This window comes from Arabidopsis lyrata (genome assembly GCF_000004255.2).
Source record: "Arabidopsis lyrata subsp. lyrata unplaced genomic scaffold ARALYscaffold_4, whole genome shotgun sequence".
Lineage (NCBI taxonomy): Eukaryota > Viridiplantae > Streptophyta > Magnoliopsida > Brassicales > Brassicaceae > Arabidopsis > Arabidopsis lyrata.
In genome coordinates this window covers 22428013-22442870 of record NW_003302552.1, presented here as the reverse complement: position 1 = coordinate 22442870, position 14858 = coordinate 22428013, and the positions used below count along the sequence as shown (strand labels likewise).

At 38.6% G+C, this 14858-nt stretch overlaps 5 protein-coding genes across 6 annotated transcripts; 1 reads left to right on the top strand and 4 right to left on the bottom strand.

Annotated features, from left to right (window-relative positions):
• Positions 1-1020: 1020 nt before the first annotated feature.
• LOC9318122 (BAG family molecular chaperone regulator 6) lies at positions 1021-4969 on the bottom strand. The gene is made up of 3 exons (XM_021027360.1): positions 4727-4969; positions 2488-4479; positions 1021-2377 (listed from the first exon to the last, which is right to left on the bottom strand). Exons 2-3 carry the CDS (start codon positions 4441-4443, stop codon positions 1181-1183), a joined length of 3153 nt encoding a protein of 1050 aa, XP_020883019.1. The 5' UTR covers positions 4444-4479; positions 4727-4969; the 3' UTR covers positions 1021-1180.
• A 153-nt stretch (positions 4970-5122) lies between these two features.
• On the top strand, positions 5123-6934 carry LOC9316294 (rRNA-processing protein FCF1 homolog). Its single transcript, XM_002882009.2, has 9 exons — positions 5123-5349; positions 5435-5494; positions 5583-5688; positions 5858-5900; positions 5982-6054; positions 6136-6223; positions 6382-6438; positions 6537-6615; positions 6719-6934. Exons 1-9 carry the CDS (start codon positions 5279-5281, stop codon positions 6730-6732), a joined length of 591 nt encoding a protein of 196 aa, XP_002882055.2. The 5' UTR covers positions 5123-5278; the 3' UTR covers positions 6733-6934.
• Positions 6902-9376, bottom strand: LOC9316293 (protein ABIL1). Of its 2 annotated transcripts, none has more exons than XM_021027361.1 (9): positions 9075-9376; positions 8525-8607; positions 8295-8445; positions 8106-8205; positions 7925-8017; positions 7762-7846; positions 7634-7686; positions 7430-7536; positions 6902-7292 (listed from the first exon to the last, which is right to left on the bottom strand). In XM_021027361.1, the coding sequence occupies exons 1-9, from the start codon at positions 9165-9167 to the stop codon at positions 7137-7139; spliced, it is 921 nt and encodes a 306-aa protein (XP_020883020.1). In that variant the 5' UTR covers positions 9168-9376; the 3' UTR covers positions 6902-7136. The 2 variants fall into 2 exon arrangements, with proteins under 2 accessions (XP_020883020.1, XP_020883021.1); XM_021027362.1 differs by having other exon boundaries at positions 7762-7810.
• A 1315-nt stretch (positions 9377-10691) lies between these two features.
• On the bottom strand, positions 10692-12073 carry LOC9316292. The gene is made up of 2 exons (XM_021028845.1): positions 11508-12073; positions 10692-11301 (listed from the first exon to the last, which is right to left on the bottom strand). The coding sequence occupies exons 1-2, from the start codon at positions 11831-11833 to the stop codon at positions 10914-10916; spliced, it is 714 nt and encodes a 237-aa protein (XP_020884504.1). The 5' UTR covers positions 11834-12073; the 3' UTR covers positions 10692-10913.
• A 520-nt stretch (positions 12074-12593) lies between these two features.
• On the bottom strand, positions 12594-14374 carry LOC9318121 (delta(8)-fatty-acid desaturase 2). Its single transcript, XM_021028843.1, has one exon. The coding sequence runs from the start codon at positions 14075-14077 to the stop codon at positions 12728-12730; it is 1350 nt and encodes a 449-aa protein (XP_020884502.1). The 5' UTR covers positions 14078-14374; the 3' UTR covers positions 12594-12727.
• Between the last annotated feature and the right edge of the window lie 484 nt (positions 14375-14858).

The following is a 14858-nucleotide window of genomic DNA, read 5'->3' as shown; positions in this document are numbered from 1 at the left end:
TATAGTAGCGCAGTAAAAAAGTCCGGTTGGTCTCAATTATAGTACTAGTCAACTAGTCATTGTGACAGTAATGAATAGAAATGTCAAATGACAGTATCTTAGTGTATATAATTTGTGGTTTAGATCATGAAATGCATTTCTAAGATAAGAAAGAGAAGAGTTATCTCTTGATGGATGTACAAGTGGGTGAATGATAACCCCTTGGATTAGTTAATTATGCTAGTAAATTTGGGGATTGAGAGTAGGCTAATAGAGTCATTATGAGGTTAAATGGGTGGAATAAACGATTAAAATATGAATCATTCGTAGCAGAGAATAACCATGCTTGAAGATATTCCCGGTCCTTTAATGCTATAGTCTAGAACTCCAAGGCTTATTATGACCAATACTGACACCATTTCCTTTTTTTCAACCATAGATTAGGTGAGAATGAGATTATATCATTACTTATTATTTCTCATGCACATGTTAATCTTTGAGAATTTTAGTTGTTGTAATGAGAAAGCACATAAGAGATTATGGAGATGAGTGTAAATGGCGTTGGGACGTGAAACGGGACCACAGGAGATGAATATTTGGCGGCTAATAGACAACCTAACGTGACGATGAGAAAGAAGAAAACGAAGAGTGAGTTATGGCATGAAAAGGATGGACTATGTCCGCACGAACCACACACTCATTCTCTTTCTCCCAAAATAAATTAAAAGGGAAAATTTCAATGTAATAAAAGTAATACATGAAATTTACTATGGGTTCTTGTGGTCCCCACCTTTGGTAATGATGTGTGTGGATGATGATGAACTTCACGTAGAGCAATTTAAAAAAAAAATGAACTATAGTTGCCAAACTTTTTTTGCTATGAACATTTGAAATAAACATTTTTTTGGTAAGAACATTTGAAATAAACTTAAAATTAAAAACGTTTGAAATAACTTAATAAATTAAAAAAACATTTGAAATAACTAATGGGTTGATCATTGTATGGGCCTAAAATATATTGGGCCTAACAGAGCGAAAGGATCGTTTAAGGAGGTTATCAATGAACTGGGTCGAAGAAAACAGAGAGGCAAATAATTTGGATTCTTGTTAGACAATTTTTGAATTCCCGTTTTCTATACTTGGATAGGATGGAGATGGATACAATATATGAGGAATTGAGACATATCAATGTTTCTGGGTGTTACAGTACGGCATCGGTCGGGCTTGCGGACATTGGTTTGCTTGCACGACGTCTGATCTGTGTCTTCTTCTTATGTGACAGTTTCTTCTCAAGGCTTTTGACCCGACTGGTTAATTTCGATATGACTTCTAGTTGTTCTCGGCCTGCCTTAACCAACGTCTCCATCGTTTCCTTGAATCGCTGGTTCTCCTCCATCAGCTTTTTGGTTTCTTTTGATATCTCAGGTTCAGTGATTTCTGGTTCCGGAGGCTGTTCGTTCAAAATAACTTCTGGCTCTAGAGGCTGTTCTTTCACAATGACTTTTGTCTCTGGAGACTGTTCTTTTTCATCTTGTGGCTCAGAAGTTTCTTGGCCAATGCCTTTGGAGTTATCGGGCGAGTGGTCAACTTCAATTTCCTCATGGCTCACTGTTTTAGGGTCCATTGCAGTCATCTTCCCTTCACAAATATATGATGATGATGAATCTTGTGAAAGAGGCTCTGTTTCCTCATCAATTACTCCAACAGGTAGCTCTGAGAGCTCGACATCTTTCTCTGGATGCGATACAGTATCATCTTCTCCTTTTCGGTCTTCATTCTCTGATGCGTTCGCCTCTGCTTCAAAGACTTCACTAGCATTTTCTGGCTCCCGTGTAGAGTTTGTTTCAGTCTCTTCCACCACTTGCGGTAATCCGTTTATTGGCTCCTCCAAACTTTCCACCAGGGCTTTGTTTTCCTCGACATTGGTCACTGTCTTACCATTTCCATCAGCTGACGGTGAACTACATGGAACAACAGTCTCAACCTCTCCAATTTTCTCTGGAATGGTTGTCGAGGAAGCAGCCGCTGCATTTTCAGTAGCTTGCTCGGAATCCGTTGCCAAGGTTTCAAACAATCCAGATCCCTTTTCTGCTTCAGCAGCCGGTTCAGCCTGTTTTTCATCTGTTCTACTCAAGACGCTCATAGGATGTTCCTCGGGAGACAGGAGAAGAACCTTCTCTAGATTCGAGTCAGATACCATTTTGTTCTCTTCTGCGAGCTGGGAGTGCTCCAAGTTCACTGGAGAGTCACTAGGCTGAGATTTAATTTCCACTTGTTCCTTTACGGCCTCTTTCTTGGCACTGGCGCAGCTATTTTTCAAGGAGTCAAGCTTGTCTTGAATGTCTGAGAGCTCTCTGGCCAAAGATTTCCTGAAGTCTCTTATACTAGGATGCAAGCCCTGCAAGATGAACATAAGTATAGGAAACTGTCAGCAAAAATCTTACACAACAGTACATACTGAGATAAACTATCACGGCCAACCAATGAAACTAGTCTTTCATGCATCACCTCGACAGCATCCAATTTTATTAGAAGGTTCATCACCATTTCTCCATTAACTATAATCTCCTTCTCTTCAATGTGCTGATCATTAAAAACTTCTAACGCCTCAATACGCCTTTTAACATCGCCCATCTGCTCACGGATAGTGGCTATCTCCTTCAATTTCTTAATTGGCTCCCATCTTCTCACGTCATATCCGCGGTACATAGATTGGATAATTCTAGCAGCTTCCTCTTCTGTAAAGGTCTTCTTTGCAGGCAGTTCTCTATTATCCTTAGCTTCACAAGGTTTAACAATCTCACAGTTTGATACTTCTTGGAGATTAGAATTGCTCTCAACTGATTCTTTTTCTGCTCCTAATGCGTTTAGGCTTCCCTCAGCCATCTTCTTTTCTTTGTTTGCCTCTTCACATTTTACATTACAAGCCTCAGAAACAGTCGTTGATTCAGCCTTCTTGGAGCGCAGTGGGGACGCGATCTTAGTCTCCTTAGATTCTTCCATCTGTTTAGGATGATTTACTGATTTGGAACCACCATTTCTCTTCTTCGGCAACGGGTCAACACGCAGACAAACCGGAGGTAACTTGGATGCTTTCGATGATGACGAAGACTGCTCTTTTGTTGTGTCCTTAACTGACTCATTCTTTGCAAACCTTTTGGTCCGCTCCGTTGGTTTAGGCAGATGATTTTCTGATAGTTTCACGGGAATATTTCTCGGTTCCTGTAGATGGTTCTTTACTGGAATATTTCTTACAGAACTCTTCTCATCCGCATCTGAGAGAACATTGCACTCAAAGTTCCTTTCTTTGCCTTCCTTTTGGATTTTCTGACCTTCATTAACGTGGGGATCAGAGGAGCAAGACTCCAAGTTACGCCCTTCATTACTACTCTTCTTACTCTCAGAAGCTTCAACATCTTCCCGTTTCTCATAAGATGGTATCCAAAAAATAGGATACGGAACCTGTCCAGGCTCTTCTTTGTTCTTCTGGTTCTGCGCTTCCTTCACATCTTGACCCTGCAATAAGGATTTTAACTTGCTGATATCAAATGGGTACTCCACAGTTTTCCCATTCTGCATCGTTTTCCTGTCTTCCTTACTACTCTCAGAAGCTTCAACATCATCCCGTTTCCCACGAGATGGAGTCCAAGAAGTAGGATACGTAAGCTGTCCCGACTCTTCCTTGTTCTTCTGGATTTGCGCTTCCTTCATGTCTTGACCTTGCAATAAGGATTTCAACTTGCTGATATCAAATGGGAGTTCGACGGTTTTCCCAGTCTGGGCCTTCTTCCTGTCTTGATTCTGTACCAATGACTTCATGGTGCTCTCGTCGAATGGAAAACAGCCATGCCAAGACTGAGGAAAACTTTTCTGTATCGTCATATTCTCAGGAGCTTTAACCTCAACAGAAGGCTGGTTATGGTTCCCTGACCCAAAAGAGCTTCCATGTTCCTGATTCCTAGCATTCTCATGAGGAATCCATATAATTGGGTAAGGGCAGTTAGTAGAACGAACCGGAAGTACAGCTTCTCCTTGTTTTCCTTTCTCAGTTTCGGGCTCATGCTCTTCAATCACAACGCCTCTGCCACTCTTCGGGTTACATATCTGGGGAGAACATTTTGCACAGTGATGCTTCCCAGGCACATCCTTGTCAGCATCATACCAAGGTTGATAACCAACTGGAAATGGTGGATGAACATAACAAGGAGGAGCGTAAGACGCGTGAGGAGGATGGAACCCAGCATGATTCATGCAGCATTGATGGTACGGTACTTGTGGTTGTGGCGGGTAAAAAGGAGGCCAGTAAGCGTTGTATGCAGGAAAGCTACCGTGAACGCAGCTTCCATGACACGATGGTGGAGCATCCATTGTCATATGCTGAGAGTTATTCCCAAAACCTTGATGATAGTATCCTTGTGGTCTCATTTGACATGGTTGTGATGGGTCCGTGTACACAGGCATCATCTTTGATCAACTTCAATTAACCAAATTCCAGTACAACTGCAGCAAATACCCAATTGGTAAATTATTAGAATGAGAATTTGGATAGTTCAGAATTTATTTGATTCCCAAAAGACACTAACGAACTGCTTCCGATGAAATCACCAAATCAACAAGATCTATCTACCTAATTGACTGACTGACACTAAATCAATCGCATCTTCAGAAAACTAAGAGCAATGTGAACTCAGGATTCTGAAAGCTATTCATTAAACTAAGAATCAGAAGGGAAAGTGACGGAGCTTACACGAAACAGAATCGATCCGCCAATTCCGATGACTCAGTTCCTGCGAAGCTCTCAACTCTCTCCACCAAACAAAAAACGCAGATTTCTTCTTTGATTTACTTTCTGATTCAGATGATTGCAGCTTTTTTCTATGGGTAGTGAAATATCCAAAGACATTTCTTGATTTATAGAAAGACGAAGAACATTTAGAGGGAAAAGATATTTCTTCTGCTCTCCAGATCATTCTCGCATCAACCACTCTGAAAAATCTGGAATTTTCTCTTCGTTTCTTAAGGCTAAGCCTAAATAACACGTGATTTTAGAAAACTCGCTTCGCTTCTAAATCAATATGGGCCATATAAATTAGGCCCATTAGGCCTATATATATGTTATTATTGGGCTTATACTTAGGCCGTATACTGAGGGTTTAAGTATGTAAAATCGAGTTCAGCCTCCGTCTCTGATACAATTCGAAAACCTCTCTGCCTCCGCCGATTCTGACCTTGCATCACCCATTCAGCTTTCCAGTCTCTCTGCGTCGTTCTAGGGTTTTTATTAGTATTTTTTTCGAAGATGGGAAGGGCAAAGAAAGCTCAAAAGTTTGCTGTCATCAAGAAGATTATTAGCCACAAAGCTTTGAAGCAGTGAGTTATCGAACGATTCTTCTTCTTTAAAATTTTTGATCCTTTTTGAGAGGTTCTTAATGTTACTTTGTTTTCTTTTCTTCAGTTACAAGGAAGAGGTATTGAATCCAAACAAGAAGGACCTCACAGAACTTCCGAGAAACGTGTAAGCTAACACCTTTTTTGCTCTAGTTGCCAAGTTGTAATTATTGGGTATCCTTCAAAATCTGATTTTTATTTGTTTTTGGGATCAGTCCGAGTGTTCCTGCAGGGCTTTTCTTTTCTTACAACTCTACATTGGTTCCTCCTTACCGTGTTTTGGTGGATACTAACTTCATCAACTTCTCTATCCAGAATAAGGTCGGTACATCTTCAATTTCAATTCTCTAATACAGAGCTGTGATCAGAGTCTGTATGATAAAAGGATCCATCTTTGTAGAGTTTATAGTCTTCGTGAACCTGATTGGAATCTCATTGTGGTTCTATTTGATATCCTTTTTGACATATTTTGCTCTGGGGTATCTAATAGATCGATCTTGAGAAGGGAATGAGAGACTGTCTGTACGCAAATTGTGAGTTACTTAAACTTTGATTGGTCTATAGCTATGCAGTATTCTCTCTCTTGTTAACCTTTAATTGTTTCTGGTTTGAAGGCACTCCTTGTATCACGGATTGTGTCATGGCTGAGTTAGAGAAGTTAGGTCAGAAGTATCGCGTAGCTCTAAGGTAAAGCTTTTTAACTTCTTGAAGAAGGGGTTTTCAGTAGAATTGTATCATGGATTCGTAATTGGTTACTATATTTGGTAGGATTGCGAAAGATCCGCGTTTTGAAAGACTACCTTGTGTACACAAAGGAACATATGCTGATGACTGTCTCGTTGACAGAGTTACTCAGGTATGAATTCACCAAGGAACTTTGTATTTAAGACTCTGTATTTTAAGGAGGTACCAATGCTCTAGTCTGATGGTTCTTGCCTCTTGGTGTATGTGTTTTGTATGTGTCACATTCTATCTTTTGTATGTGTCTGTGACATTCTTTCTTGTAATTTATAGCATAAGTGCTTCATAGTGGCTACATGTGATAGAGATTTAAAGCGAAAGGTAAAGATAGTCTGCTGTATCAATTGTTTTGCTTATATCCATGGCTGAAATCTTTAGATATTATTAACTTTTTACGTTTGTTCGTTTGTTCGTTTGTTCGTTTGCAGATTCCTGGTGTGCCAATCATGTATGTGACGCGACGCAAGTACTCAATAGAGAAGTTGCCTGAAGCTACACTTGGTGGAGGTATGAATCCTTCGGCTGAGACATCTGAATCTACTGGTACTCGAGTATTAGACTATGTGAATTAGCTTTTGTAACCTTTGGCTGGTTTTTTTTTTTGGTGCAGCACCAAGATACTGATAATTGAATAGAGACCTTACGGATTCCATGAAGCCCTGAAGCCTCAAGCCTGAGTTGGTCTTGGTTTAAGATCTGAATTAAAATGACTTGGAAAGGCTGTGTAATGAGATCTTAAGCCATTTTTGTTCTCTGGGTTGGCTAATTTGTTGTTAATTTGATACAAGGTTAATTGACAACTTAATAGATATCTTTATTATGTTTTTACAAACTTTGAAAAAACACATTCTTAATCTATTACACAGTTTTGTTAATGACAGACCAAAATCATGTCTTGTTGGACTTCGTACGTTGATGTGATGTGGTGATTAAGATAATTACATTAAAATCAACCTATTATTATTATTAAGATAAAAGAAACGTGGTATGACATTGACATTCCTTCTCAGTACAAAGAGTTGGTGTTTTCACGAGACGTAGCCGGCTTTGAGCTTTGGAGCTTTCTGTTTGACGAAGAACGCAGAAAGCACACTCTTTGTCCGGACAGGAGCTTGAATGATCTCTCGTCGCGGATTATTGTCAAGTGACCTGTGTGCAGTCAGAAGTTTGGGAACCTCCAAATCCTGTAAAACCACAAACTTGTCTCATCTAATTATCTAAACCATGATTACATCTATACAGCTTACTAATCCATCGAATTTTTCTACATGAACTACAAGATTCATGCGAGAATTGTTTCATGTATTCTCAAAAGTTTTACCTTATGGGCAACACCGTAGGTTTGCTTTGTGACAGTGGATGTAGCAGGAACACCTGAGACCTGAGAACCAGCCAAAGGCTTCTTGTTTACTACGTTTTCTTCATCACCTGCATGAGTTTTTATGTATATCATCAATCTCTTGGCATAAGTTGTATTAGAAGAAATGCTATGTTTGATTTTTCTTCGACTCCATGTTTCTCGTACCTAAGAGATGGAACACTCCAGATGTCTTTGTGAAAGCTTTTGAATCTTTGGAGCTGCACAGTAAATTTGTATTAGTTGTCTAGTTATAAAGAACGTGAGAAACAGTAGTAAAGCTTTAGCGGGCTCACTTTGGTGCAACCGTGGATGTTCCTTTGAGGGTAGACTTGGTCTCTGAGCCTAAATGCCAGGAGAGTGATTTCGATGCAGGGGCATCTAAGTGAGTCAAACCAAGGCATTACTCAAAACTGTTTGATATATTAACTAATAAACTCAAAGATGAGGACATTGCACCTGAAGGTTGAAGACGGGATATAGCTTGGTAATGATTCTGTCTTGTGTCAGTTCGTCTGAGAGGACTAAAGTGTACCCGCTTGTTCACAGAATCTAAGAACAGTCAGAGAAAAAAGAATTCAGATCTCACTAGTAAACTAACAAAGAATCTTACTTAACAAGGGCCAAGAAAAACTCTTACTGGGAAGAATGTAATGCTTGTGATGCAAAGGGATAACTGCTAATAGCTGTTGCTGTCTAAGACCTTCTTTGTCGATATAAGTCCGGCATGTAAGCAGTTGCTGACGAAAAGAACATACACAAATCTTAAAGGAGGTTGCCTAGAAAAGGTAAGACCAATAAATAGAGAAGTGTGTGAGAGTTTTGTTACCTGGCTAACACAAGAAGCTCTCAACTCCATAGTTGATATGTCTGAATTTTGCTGATCAAAAAGATCAGTAAGCTTGGAAGCTACAGTTCCAAGGTGATCAACAGCATTAACTAGAGCCTTTACAGTGTAGTCTTTCAAATTGTCCAATACCCTAAACAGAAAGGTAATAATGTAAAGAGAAGAAATGTCATTCAAAGCTACTAGTAGAGTTAAATTAAGAGGTTACTAACATTTGCTTTTGCTCGCTATGAAGATAAGACTTTTCACAGTAATCAGCAGCTGAATAAAGTTGAGGCCTCAAGTTCTTGAGCTCCTGTTACATAAAAGTAAAGTGTACAATTAAATAACATTGTAAGCCAAAACAAACAAAAACAAATCACAAGATTCTTGAGTCGTCTCCAGGTAGCTATAACTCAGCAACACAAGCTAAAAAAAAAACAAATCCTAAAGGAAGCTATAAGTCAAAGCATTGTCTTAATAATCCCAAGAGAGCCAGATTGAAATCTTGAAGACATTAACACACTAACCGACAATCATCATCTTGGTCCCATCAATAAACTTAATCCACAAAATTTACAGCCAACAAGACTTAGTTTTTACCATGGACTCAAACGTGTATATAGCCTACAACGAGATCATGGATCTGGCTCAACTAAACCCAAGTTATTGTGATCATAGCTGTTAATTTCTACAGAATCTAACTGATCAGAACCAAAAAAAAAAATGTAGACAAGGAGGAACTAGTAAAAGAGAGAGAGAGAGAGAGAGATAATAAGGAACCTGCAATGCCTTAACGAAGCTCTTGCTGCGTTCCATGGAAACCTCGTCGAAGGTCATTGCTGGATTATCCATTCCCGATATCTCCGTTTCCATTTAGCGATCAGAGTGTGTTGAAATTACGGCTCTGTATACGAGAGATTAGTGTAACAATCAATGTTTGTTCGGATTTGTGAGGTAAGGCTAGCTTTCTGGTGAGACGGCTAAGCTAACTTGACAGAGAAAGAGAGAGAGAGAGAGGACGAAGGTCAGAGTGAAGTAGAAGCGATTCCAAATCCAAAGGACTCTAAATGCCATTCATTTTTGCTTTCAGAGTTTTTATAAAAGTATATACAAGAAAACGACTTCGTGAAAGACGCACTATGTTTTTTTTTTTTTAAATTCTTTTATACAAGTTATTATGAACACATTAAAAAAATATATTAATTAATGGTTTGATCATATCTTAATGCAGTCTCTCCAATTATACCAAACTAAAAATTGGCTTTGTTGTGAATTATTTTTGTCATACAATAAGATGCCTCTGAATTACACAATTAATACAGCATAATTTGAAGGGACATTAAATTAATATTTTTGTCGAGTATACATTAAAAATACTCCCTAGATAGTTAAAAAAAATCACATGTCTTGTATTTGCTGCTTTAATTGCGGTTGTTGTAACACATTAAATTATTTATGTGTTTGTGGTTAGATTCTATGCAAGCATTTAAAGGAAACGGAGGTGGAACTAGGGGAACGAAATGGCGAAAATACCCTTGAAAAAAGACCGGTCAACGAGACTGGATTTTTTAATTGACTTCGGCAAGTTGCATGAAAAGTAACGCTGGCGGGACACGTCAGCTTTAAGCCAGCATCATTCACATGAGATCCACACGAGCGGAATAGCTGTCAAAACGGACCTGCACGTGCTAAGGCCCATGGTCCATTATGGTTTTACTGGGCAAAAATCATCGGCCCCAACTTTAGTCTTCTAAATCATTTTTGGCTTTTTGCCATCTGCTTTCAATGATTCTCTGTTCAGGTGAATTAAAAACACTGGCGAAAATGACCAAACAAGTTTTTTTTGGTTTGTGCCAATGTTTTCTTCATGTTTATATAATTCGAATTTATATTTAGAAATATATGCGTTTGATTGAAGATTAAAATTATGGATATACAGTAAAACTTCTATAAGGGGGTGTTATTGGTTTGTGATTTAAATAGAGTTTTGATGACTTTAATAAAATCATAGAAAATGAATAAGTGAATGATTTAGAAGAATTGTTAGAGAGTTTTCTATAGTCTTGTTGATTAGTTTTTCTATAATCTTGTAGAGTCTCCCAAACAATCTCAATATTTCAACATACTTTTTATGACTTTATTTTGTAAAGAAAAGTGTTTAAAATCATAAACCAATAACACAATAATTGAATTCATTAACAATCATAGATTGTCATAGATTGTTTTGTTTTAGTTGAATAACACAAAACTTTTAATGACTTTATAAAACTCTTAATCTAATAACACAATATTCATTAAGATTTTAAATGACTTTTTACAAATCACAAACTAATAACACCAAACTTTAAGAGAGTTTAACAAAATCTTGATTGAATAACAACAGATTCTACACAACAATTAAAGTCATTAAAACTCTATTTAAATCACAAACCAATAACACCCCTAAATTACCGAGAAAATCTATTACATATGTAGGCTTTTCTTAAATATACGCATGAAAGGGTTAAATGTATTCATGTTATTGGGTTTATTTATATCGTGTCTTCTTCATCTATATACACACCACTCTATCTATAACCACACGAAATACTGGATTATACACAACACTATGATGATGAATCAATCTCCGAACTCAAAGTAGGTGGGCTTGGGAGTCGAAGGGCAGCTAATGGCTTCAACAAGCTCTTGAACAGTGAGCATTTGAAACTTTGGAGGCGAATTAATGGCGATGTTATCGACTTTATGTTCATAAATCTTCCCACTCTTATCGAATTTATACTCAGAAGCACCATCGAATCGACCACGAGTCTCCCAAGGACCACGAGGAATTCCATGAACAGTCCATCGTATCATCAGAGTGTTCTCTGTAGGTTGCCAAACACTAACAATGTCAACACAGAGTGCTCTGAAGAAGATCCTTCCATGGAAACGTAAGGCCCATAATATGGATTTGTAGTTATCAATCCCCATGAAAGTGTTCACAGGGTCTCTGAAAACAATATCATCTCTGCGAAATCAGACAACAGAAAGAGCTAATTAAGAAGTGATCATTCTCTAAGAAATCTAACCAAGAACAGATTAAGCAATATACCCTGTAAGCTAATTAAAAGGAAACCAATTTGACAAAAAGCTAATCAAGAACAGATCAAATTTGGGATATAAGCATGAAAGATAATCAGAGAGCGGTTCAATCAAAATCGAGAAACTTCAAACCTGTAAATGTCAAAATTGGGCTCTTTGTAGAACAACAAAGGAAACTCTTCTCTGATACTACGAACGGCGTGACCCATATTCACGTAGTAACTCTGCTTATCTTCTTCTTCGTCTCTGCTAATCTTGCAGTCTTCTTTCACCGGAGCTGAGAATCTCCCGTACAATCTCGATTTCTGATTCTTAACACCAGACAAATCTCTTGCGTCAATCGCTGAAACCGTAACCTTCCTCCTCATAAACGCATGACTAATAACACTCGAATTCGAATCGGAGAAGATTCTCGCCGAGACAGTGGGAATTTCCGGCGAACGAACAAGGAATGCCATCGGAGAATGGAAAAAACCGGGAAGGAGATTGAAGATTTAAACTAGAGCAAACATGAAAACGAGAAGGAATATGCTGGCTTTGTGGATTGAGAGAGAAGACGAGAAGGTTGCGACGCGAGGATAGGTCAGGAAAATTCTCTAAGGATAATCTTTCAGTCCGCATGGATAACGATTCTTTGACTTGTCATCTTCAACGACAAAGACTATTGAAAGTTCTCTAATAATTATCACAAATTTGAAATTATATGACGGTCCATTTATGGTTAGGGCTTCAGGTACCAAAGAAAAGCCCATTATGAGAATTGAACAGATTATAAATTGTTAATTACAAAAATAATTATAGGAAAACCCACTTATCTTTAGATAATTAAATGAAACGATTTCATAGAGGCCCAACTAGTTTATCGAGGGAGGTCCAAGTCTAAGCAATTTGATACAAGAAGCAAACAAAATTAATGAAGCAAAGTTACACAACGTTTTATAAGCAAATAAGACTTTTTATTTTCTTTTCTCTTTTGTCAAAAAACTCCGAATTAATTTGGCAAATGCTTTCATTAATGTTCTTGAGTGTCCCATTTGTTGTATAAAGCATGAACCCTTGAAGATACAACTTTACATTGACGTGAACTCAAACAATTTGGTTCTAAAGCTCCGTCTTTCCGGTGGAGTACTTTGTCATGTTTATTAGACCTGCACGATCCGTCTTATACGTAGAACAAGTAAGCATGTGTGGCAAATCAGTGATATGAAAATTATAAACTCAGCAGAAAAAAATATATATTATGTATTTTTGATCATGGTAGAGTTACACCTAAAACAGATTCAAACTAATTAAGAAGTAGTCCACAAACGAAACACCAACAAATTAAAACGATCTGTTGAAATCAAGATTTTTTAGCCATGAGTATTTACAGCTTCCCAAAGCAAGTTCTTCAACACAGGATTAGTCGCATCTCTAGCTTGAATCGCCGCATTCTTCAAAGTCCTTATCGTCCACACATTAGCCTCCCACCACGAAAGACTCCTATAAGGAAGATTATGCTTCTTACAAAGCTCCTTAACCACCGGAGATACTGTCCGGAGATGACAACGAGGAAGCCGAGGAAATAAATGATGCTCTAACTGAAACTGCAATCCACCAAAGAACCAATCCATATACGATCTACACGATATATCAAGCGTACCGGCGGTTTGTTTCTCGAACCAATCGTTTCCGTTAGGTGGACCGGTATAAACATCTGCTGCGAAATGGTTTAAACAGAACTGAACGTGTTGAATCGCAGTGACGGCGAAGCTAACGAAGACGAAGATGAATCTCTCTGACCAATTTGGAAGAAACGAGACTAAGAGCGGGAACCATGTCCAGAAAACTAAAATTCCGGCGATGTTTAAGGCTCGATCTGGGACGTGGCGTTTCGAGAATAGCAATAGGAATGTTTGGATGAAGAGATTGATTCTTCCGACGCACATTACTGGGTAAAATGTCCAGTGTTGGTAGCTGATTAAGAATCGAGCTAGGGGATCGAATGTTAATTTCCTGCCATAGAAACGTGACGTCATCGAATTGAAGAATTTGGTTGAGACGGCGAAGATCGGGATGTGTTGTAGATCTGGATCGTGATCAAGGCTGTTACAAGCCATGTGGTGAGCGTTGTGCGTCCATTTCCACCACGCGATTGAGATTCCGGTGAGACAGTTACCGGAGAGAAGCTGGATTAGTTTATTACACGGTTTGGTTGATGTCACCGTGTAGTGACCGGAATCGTGGCCGACGTAAGCGCTCTGGATCCAGAGGAGACCGAGTAAGACGGCGGAGATGAGGTGAGCCCAGACGCTGGTACACGCCAAAACGCCGTAGAGAACCGCCGCGAGCATTACACCGACGCACGTGAGCGTGTAGAGAGTCACGTGACCTTTTTTGTCGAAGAGGCCGCGTTTGGAGAACTCGGCGGCTAATCGGCGGAAATCACGTGACACGTCAGACACGTGGAAGTCTCTCACGTGATAGCCATTGTGAAGCTTTTCGAGGTGGTGCCATGCGGTTCCGGGATGGTAAGCGATGAACGCGTCGGTGACGTCTTGGCCGGCGAGATTGAGAATCGCTGCTTCGCCTCCGGGATGAGATTTAACCCAATCGGAAACGTCGCAAACTTTACCTTGAATCGAAATCCATAAATCTCCAGGTTTGTTGTGTTTTTTCAAATCCTCGCTTGTAACGTATCTCTTCTTCGTTTGATCCGCCATTGTTGAACAAGAGAAAGAGAGATTTAATTGCTAGATCCAAAATCAAGAAAATTTACAGAACCAAATTGAGAAAGGTTGCAAATGCAAAACCTTTCTCTCTATGGATTCGTAACTCACAGATTTTGAATCGATTCTACGCCTTTTCTTCTTTATATTTGTATTTTTTTTGTTTGTTTACTGTTTTGGAATCGATGTTCGAGTCTTTGACACATGTTTTATTTTTAGAACCGATTTAAATGGTTAAGCAGTGAAAAATCCACTGGTTTTAATTACCTTTTGATCCGTTACGTTAAGTCTATTAATGGAATTGTTGATTACACAAAAACTCCATTAACAAGGTTGTCTTTACATGTATCATTAGTTTGTGTGGGTCTGTCAATTTCTTTTAGTGGCTGACTAAGACAAAAAACACAAACAGATCATATCATCTCATAAACAGATGTCTTTGTCTCCTCCATTCCCCAATTTTGGAAATTGAAATTGCTGGAGAACAGGAGAAGCAACGACGGAGACGATTCCGGTGTCAAAGATTGCTGACACATACAAAGTCATGGACTCTATTCACAATCTCTCTATTTTATGGGGGAGTTTTCATGACTTTTTTTATGAAGAAAATTATATAAAATCCTAAACCAATAACATAATATTTTAATTTATCAACAATCCAAGATTCTTTTGTTTTAATTGAATAACACAAAACTTTTAATGACTCTATAAAACTCTTAATCCAATAACACTAGATTTATAAAGATTTTAGATTACTTTTTATAAATCTCAAACC

Coding starts and splice junctions, on each gene's coding strand:
- LOC9316294 (XM_002882009.2), top strand. CDS start 5,279: ATGGGAAGGGCAAAGAAAGCTCAAAAGTTTGCTGTCATCAAGAAGATT. Junction 5,689..5,857: donor ACTTCTCTATCCAGAATAAG/GTCGGTACATCT, acceptor GGTATCTAATAG/ATCGATCTTGAGAAGGGAAT. Junction 6,224..6,381: donor TCGTTGACAGAGTTACTCAG/GTATGAATTCAC, acceptor TGTAATTTATAG/CATAAGTGCTTCATAGTGGC.
- LOC9318122 (XM_021027360.1), bottom strand. CDS start 4,443: ATGATGCCTGTGTACACGGACCCATCACAACCATGTCAAATGAGACCA. Junction 2,378..2,487: donor TAAAATTGGATGCTGTCGAG/GTGATGCATGAA, acceptor TTCATCTTGCAG/GGCTTGCATCCTAGTATAAG.
- LOC9318121 (XM_021028843.1), bottom strand. CDS start 14,077: ATGGCGGATCAAACGAAGAAGAGATACGTTACAAGCGAGGATTTGAAA.
- LOC9316293 (XM_021027361.1), bottom strand. CDS start 9,167: ATGGAAACGGAGATATCGGGAATGGATAATCCAGCAATGACCTTCGAC. Junction 7,687..7,761: donor ACATCCACGGTTGCACCAAA/GTGAGCCCGCTA, acceptor TTTACTGTGCAG/CTCCAAAGATTCAAAAGCTT. Junction 7,537..7,633: donor TGGAGTGTTCCATCTCTTAG/GTACGAGAAACA, acceptor AAACTCATGCAG/GTGATGAAGAAAACGTAGTA.
- LOC9316292 (XM_021028845.1), bottom strand. CDS start 11,833: ATGGCATTCCTTGTTCGTTCGCCGGAAATTCCCACTGTCTCGGCGAGA. Junction 11,302..11,507: donor CCCAATTTTGACATTTACAG/GTTTGAAGTTTC, acceptor CTGATTTCGCAG/AGATGATATTGTTTTCAGAG.